The sequence below is a fragment of the Macaca nemestrina genome, chromosome 9 (assembly GCF_043159975.1).
Source record: "Macaca nemestrina isolate mMacNem1 chromosome 9, mMacNem.hap1, whole genome shotgun sequence".
Taxonomy (NCBI): Eukaryota; Metazoa; Chordata; class Mammalia; order Primates; family Cercopithecidae; genus Macaca; species Macaca nemestrina.
In genome coordinates this window covers 32,708,054-32,714,053 of record NC_092133.1, presented here as the reverse complement: position 1 = coordinate 32,714,053, position 6,000 = coordinate 32,708,054, and the positions used below count along the sequence as shown (strand labels likewise).

The following is a 6,000-nucleotide window of genomic DNA, read 5'->3' as shown; positions in this document are numbered from 1 at the left end:
CAAAATCTCTACTTAATAACAGCGGATCCCCTTTTATTATCTTTGTGCCTACCTGGATGCACGGTTCCAGGATGTTCTCGTCACTAACCACAAGTCCACCAGAGGGCGCTGGTTCCCCGTCTATCTACTGTTCTCCATCAGCGACTCAGAAAATCCAGGTTAAACACTCAGGCAGTCTTTCACATTTAATCCACAAATATTTACCAAGAATTTGCCGTGCCACCTGGCTCGGGGCTAGGTTCACAAGATACAGTAGTGAGTTAGGCACGATTCCTACTACCAGAAGCTTAGAGCATAGGAAAGACTGAAAGTAAGCAACTGTCTACAATAGTGGGATAAGTGAAGAGTTTCCAGGTCTGTGGAGTTTGTTGTTGAAATATCAGCTCCGGGCCTTAGAAGCCGGCAGCAATTCATTAAGAGATCCCGGACTTGTTTCTGCTCTGTATCCCGGACAAGGAGTTCCGTCCCCAAGGTGTTTTGTTAGAGCCAGAGACCTCTCCTTGGTTGACTCCATTCGTCAGCCCCACAAGTCCCTGTCTCTGGTCTTTTTCACGGTTTCCGGCAGCTCTCTGACAGTTCCCCTTCTGCCCCAGGTCGACACTTAGGCCAAGGACCAGGGATTACTCACAACTATCTGCCAGAGCTGGCTCCGCCCTTTCTTTTTCCTGTTTAAAATCCGCGGGCTCTTAGTGTTCTCGGTTCGTAGAGTTCCTGTTCTGATTCTCGCGACAGTTTGAGACCAGGAGAGAGTGTCTGCCCTTGCCCCCCTCCTCAGAACCCCTCTCGCCAGGGATGGCGCCTACGTGGCTCGTGAGCCCCTGAATGAATGGGGTTGGCCCAACTCAGGGGCGCTCTCCGAAAGGAGAGTGCCGGTTGGAGTCCAGGGCTCCAGTGCGCATGCGGAGTCGATCCCGCGCAGGCGGGCGGGCACCACAGCCAGGCCTTGTGGGCGGAGCCTGGCTAAGTGCCGCCCCCTCGCCGGCCGCCGATTTCTGTCCCCCGCCCCCAGCGAGCTGGACTGCGCCGCGGCTTCTCTGAGCCGCATGGGGCCGTCCGGGGAGGGGCCTGCGCGACCCGGGTTTGGCGGGCGGGCCTCCAGGAATGCTCTCCTCCCCGCCCCCGGCCCAAAGTGCCACGGTGGCAGTGGTGGCGGCCGCGCGGCCGAGTGCCTCCGGCCCTGCCAGCCTCGCAACCGTAACCTGTAATCCCGACCCGAGGGACGCCCGCCTGGGAGGCCCAGCCCGCCTCTCCCTGCGGCCGCTGGTTAGCTCCGACCCCGAATCACCCGGCTCACCCGCGGGTTGCAGCACCTGCCGGATGTGGGGAGGAAGGAGGAGGCCAGATGAGGGAAGGCAGATGTAGGCGCCCAGTCTGTCAGCGCCTCGGTGGGGGAGCTGGGTGGGCAAGCCTGCAGTCGCTCCCCGGAACCAGCCCTGGGCTGCGGGGAGGCGAAGTTGGTTGGTCCTGCCCTCCAGGGGCGCCCCGACGTCGACGTAAAATGACTTGGCAGCAGAGCTCCTGCCGCTTCCCCCTTATGCAGCTGCCCTCGCCGACGCCAGGGACTGTAAAGGCAGATGGGACAGGGCCTAGCCGTTCAGCCAACACTTTGAGCTTCCCAGCCAAACTCCTACCCCCACTCCCCGCCTCTGGTCCTCACCCCCTTCCTCTCTCCTAGCCTCGGTGTCTGGTTACGGCTCCTCTGCTCGCACTGTGACTTTGGGCCAGGCTGGGGGAAATGACCCGGGAGGGTCCCGTGTGGCTACATAAAATTGGCAGCCTTAGAACCAGTGGGAAGGCGGGTGCGCTAAATCGAGGGGCGGAGAGAGGGGGCGGAGGAGCTGTTTTCTGAATCCGAGTCCGTGGGCTCTCTCAGAAGTCCTCAGGCCGGAGCAGAGGTGGCTGGCGGGCCCGGCTGACTGCGCCCCTGCTTTATTTCCATAACCTTTTCTTTCGGACTCGAATCACGGCTGCTGCGAAGGGCCTAGTCCCGGACACTAGGTGAGCACTCTGTGCCCCAGGCCATAAGCAAGGGGGCATCAGCTCCCGCTGTTTCCACCCCCCATTAACAGCTTCTTACTTCTGGAGCCGTCCATTCTCTTTGGGCAAGGATGCTCAGGGGCCAGGGATCGGAGTCGGATGGTGCACGGAAGTGGTGCTCGTGGTGGGTGTGCGTGCGCTTGATCCTTATCACCCCTTCCTCACCTTTCTTCCCTCCCAGCCACCCCCGAGAACAGCCCAACTGATTGCTAACTGCCATAACTGGATAATCCCTAGAGGGTCACTAGGCCTAATGTGTTGGGGGAGTCTACTTGGTAGCAGGGGAGGGGGCGATGCTAGCGTCATGCTTTGGTACAAGAAGCAGTGAGGTTGGTCTTTCGGCACAGGTCCCGTTCTGACCTCCTGACCTGGCTTCCCTTCCTGGCAGGGTGCCACGAACGCGCTGATGCCCCGAGTGCTCGCAGGGCTTCCCGCTAACCATGCCGCCGCCGCCCGCAGCTGCCTTGGCGCTGTCTGTGCTCCTGCTACTGCTGATGGTGCGGACGCCGCTCCCGACCGGCGCAAGGCCGTCGTCAGGCCCAGATTACCTGCGGCGCGGCTGGCTGCGGCTGCTAGCGGAGGGCGAGGGCTGCGCTCCCTGCCGGCCAGAAGAGTGCGCCGCGCCGCGGGGTTGCCTGGCTGGCTGGGTGCGCGACGCGTGCGGCTGCTGCTGGGAATGCGCCAACCTCGAGGGCCAGCTCTGCGACCTGGACCCCAGTGCTCACTTCTACGGGCACTGCGGCGAGCAGCTTGAGTGCCGGCTGGACACAGGCGGCGACCTGAGCCGCGGAGAGGTGCCAGAACCGCTGTGTGCCTGTCGCTCGCAGAGCCCGCTCTGTGGGTCCGACGGTCACACCTACGCCCAGATCTGCCGCCTGCAGGAGGCGGCCCGCGCTCGGCCCGCTGCCAACCTCACTGTGGCACACCCGGGGCCCTGCGAATCGGGTACGCACGGCCCGGGGCCCCCACCCCAGCACTTAGGTTTCCTAAAGGCACTGCTCCCCGACCCCTGACGGCGTTGGTCTCTGGCCAACAGATCAAAATAGATAAGGCCATAGAGGCCTCGAGTCCAGTATAAAACCCTGCTCTCGCTACTGGTCCATAGAAGCTGCCACCTGAAGGTGGGAGTGGGGGAGTGGAGTGGAGTGAGGGTCCCAGGCTTCGTCAGCAAGCTGCATGCGCTGAACCATGTGAAAGCTCCAGAGCTGGCTGGCAGGGAGAGACAGGTCCTCTGAGGGCGCGGGCACATAGCCTATGGTTTGCTCAGAACCCCTCGTCCACACACACTTTTCCCAGACCAGTGCAGGCAGCAAAACGGGTTCCTGTGAGATGCAATCACGTTTCATTTGGGCAGATTCTTAGAGCAGTCTGTTCACTCAGTCTCCCCACCTCTCTCCTTTCTTCTGCGTTTAGGGATTAGTGAAGAGGAGCAGGAAGCTCAGCTAGTTCTCTCTCTATCCCCGGGGACTGGGGGCCATTCAGGGTTCTAGCTTTCCTTGGCAGCTTCAGTAACTTTCACTTCCTGAGCCCCGGCTCTGTGTCTGGCTCGGCTGGGGCAGTCAGAAAACAAACACCCCGCGGGGATCCCAGCAATTTCCTGCACTCCTGCAGGCCTCCTGCCTGTTGCACAAGTCCAGCTTCAGGTTCTCCGCCTTGCCGGGGGACTCCCCCAGGGGGTCCCGCTGTGTAGGGAACGGCTGCTTTTCCGCCTTTGGGAACTGGGCCTGTTTAGAAAAGGGGAACGGGTATCTGGAAGGTTTTAGTTATAGGCACTGCGGGAAAGGCTGGGGAGGGTGGAATGAGGACAGGAGAGCAGTTGGGGACAGAGTGGCTGCCAAGCTACAGTGTAGGTGTGTGTGCTTGTTTGTGCATTGAGTCTGCATGAGGTCCTATGTGCACATGTGCATGTATATCTATCTCCACATCTGCGTGGTACCCTTGTGTGTACCAGCATCCACATCTGTGTGTACCTGTGTGTGTCATGGTGTGTTTATGGATATGTATTTACCTCAGCATATATTGTGTTCTGCCACAAGCATGTCCACAAAAATTTGTGTATCATGTGTTTGCCAGACTGGACGCCTTTGCTGGGCCATGCTATTCTCAGACCTCCCACCTTCACCCCCAGGGCCCCAGATCGTATCACATCCATATGACACTTGGAATGTGACAGGGCAGGATGTGATCTTTGGCTGTGAGGTGTTTGCCTACCCCATGGCCTCCATCGAGTGGAGGAAGGATGGCTTGGACATCCAGCTGCCAGGGGATGACCCCCACATCTCCGTGCAGGTAGAGACCGGTGGGAGAGGCTTCCCTCAGGCAGCCCAGGGCCCTCCAGAAGGACCTCGCTGATTCTTTGCCTGGCTCCAGTTTAGGGGTGGACCCCAGAGGTTTGAGGTGACTGGCTGGCTGCAGATCCAGGCTGTGCGTCCCAGCGATGAGGGCACCTACCGCTGCCTTGCCCGCAATGCGCTGGGTCAGGTGGAGGCCCCTGCTAGCTTGACAGTGCTCACACCTGGTAAGGGGATTCCTGAGCTCTGGGAGTTGGAGGGATGGTGCTGGATTCCAGCTGTGAATATGTAAGAAACAGTCCATGTGTCTGTGTGCATGTGGGTGCATACACAAGCATAGCCTTCCGCAGACTGGGCTATGTTGGTACTGACAGCCCCTCTCTCCTGTTTTCTCTCCTTTGCCCACGTGTGTTTGCAGACCAGCTGAATTCTACAGGCATCCCCCAGCTGCGATCACTAAACCTGGTTCCTGAGGAGGAAACTGAGAGTCAAGAGAGTGACGATTACTACTAGCTCTGGCCCATGGGGGTGGGTGAGCAGCTATAGTGTTCATCCCTGCTCTTGAAAAGACCTGGAAAGGGGAGCAGATTCCCTTCATGGACTGCTTTCATGGGGATGATCATGGGAGGCCTATTTAACTCCAAGGTAGCAGGGTGGTAGGGGAGAGACAAAAGCTGGAGGAGGTTAGGGAGAGAGGCTGAGACCAAGACCAGTGGGGTATAAAGGGGTCCATGCAGGAGATGCCCTGGCCAGTAGGACCTCCAACAGGTTGTTCCCCAGGCTGGGATGGGGGCCAGAGCAGACACGGAGGTGGAGGCACCAGGATTCTCCACTTCATCCAGCCCTGCTCCGCCACACTTCTAACTGCCCTTCCTCCCAGGCCCTGGTTCTTGCTATTTCCTGGTCCCCAACGTTTACCTAGCTTGTTTGCCCTTTCCCCAAACTCATCTTCCAGAACTTTTCCCTCTCTCCTAAGCCCCAGTTGCACCTACTGACTGCAAGTCCCCTTTGCTGTCTGCCCTCTTTTGCACAAGAGAGAGCACAGCAGAGCGTGGCTTAGTTCAGTGCAGAGAGATGGGTGAGGCCAGCTCCAGATCTTATACCGCTCTGTACTGGACAAAACCTAGCACAGGGCTAGGCACCAATAAAGATTTCTAATGATGCACAGACAGATGCACAGACAGTTTATGTGGATGTGCACATGAAAACTGAATATCCTTGGGAGGCCTCCCACACTAACAGAACTCTGGCTTCTAGAAGCTGCAGGGCCTGCTCTCTAAGCACATGCCTGCCAGATGTACAGAGAGAAGGTTTGAACTTGGGCCTATCCTGCCTTTGAGGGAGGGAGGCTGGAGCCATTTGGTTGGAGGGAAGTTATCTTCCCGGTATGCCCTCCATTGGGGCTGGTATACATTACCTGCTTCTGTGCTCATCTTACTCCAAACCCTTTCCCAGGCCAGAATGGGGAATCAGGCCTATGTGGGTAGGCCCCCAAAATGAATGCATAGAGAGAGGAGGGTAGAAGTTTGGTCACCTGTGTGGTCCATACTCTTCCCCAGCTCCCATAGGAATCTACCCTTTTCCTGCAGAAGCCAGAGCCATGGTAAGCCTGTTTCCTATCTGCCCCAATTGTGACATGTCCTCTCTGGCTTGGGGTCCCCAAATCTCTTTC

General features: G+C 58.4%; 1 protein-coding gene across 4 annotated transcripts; it reads left to right on the top strand.

Annotated features, from left to right (window-relative positions):
• Positions 1-1,120: 1,120 nt before the first annotated feature.
• Positions 1,121-5,493, top strand: LOC105478378 (Kazal type serine peptidase inhibitor domain 1). Of its 4 annotated transcripts, XM_011735603.3 has the most exons (6): positions 1,150-1,263; positions 1,874-1,998; positions 2,426-2,982; positions 4,166-4,326; positions 4,408-4,555; positions 4,747-5,493. In XM_011735603.3, exons 3-6 carry the CDS (start codon positions 2,478-2,480, stop codon positions 4,839-4,841), a joined length of 909 nt encoding a protein of 302 aa, XP_011733905.1. In that variant the 5' UTR covers positions 1,150-1,263; positions 1,874-1,998; positions 2,426-2,477; the 3' UTR covers positions 4,842-5,493. The 4 variants fall into 4 exon arrangements, with proteins under 4 accessions (XP_070925359.1, XP_011733905.1, XP_011733904.1 ...); XM_071069258.1 differs by lacking the exon at positions 1,874-1,998 and having other exon boundaries at positions 1,121-1,263; XM_011735602.3 differs by lacking the exon at positions 1,150-1,263 and having other exon boundaries at positions 1,842-1,998.
• The last annotated feature ends 507 nt before the right edge of the window (positions 5,494-6,000 follow it).

Excerpts from the sequence above, each read along its gene's own strand:
- LOC105478378 (XM_071069258.1), top strand. The coding sequence starts at position 2,478 with ATGCCGCCGCCGCCCGCAGCTGCCTTGGCGCTGTCTGTGCTCCTGCTA. Across the intron at positions 4,327-4,407 it reads ACCCCCACATCTCCGTGCAG|TTTAGGGGTGGACCCCAGAG; the intron begins GTAGAGACCGGT and ends GCCTGGCTCCAG. Across the intron at positions 4,556-4,746 it reads CTTGACAGTGCTCACACCTG|ACCAGCTGAATTCTACAGGC; the intron begins GTAAGGGGATTC and ends GTGTGTTTGCAG.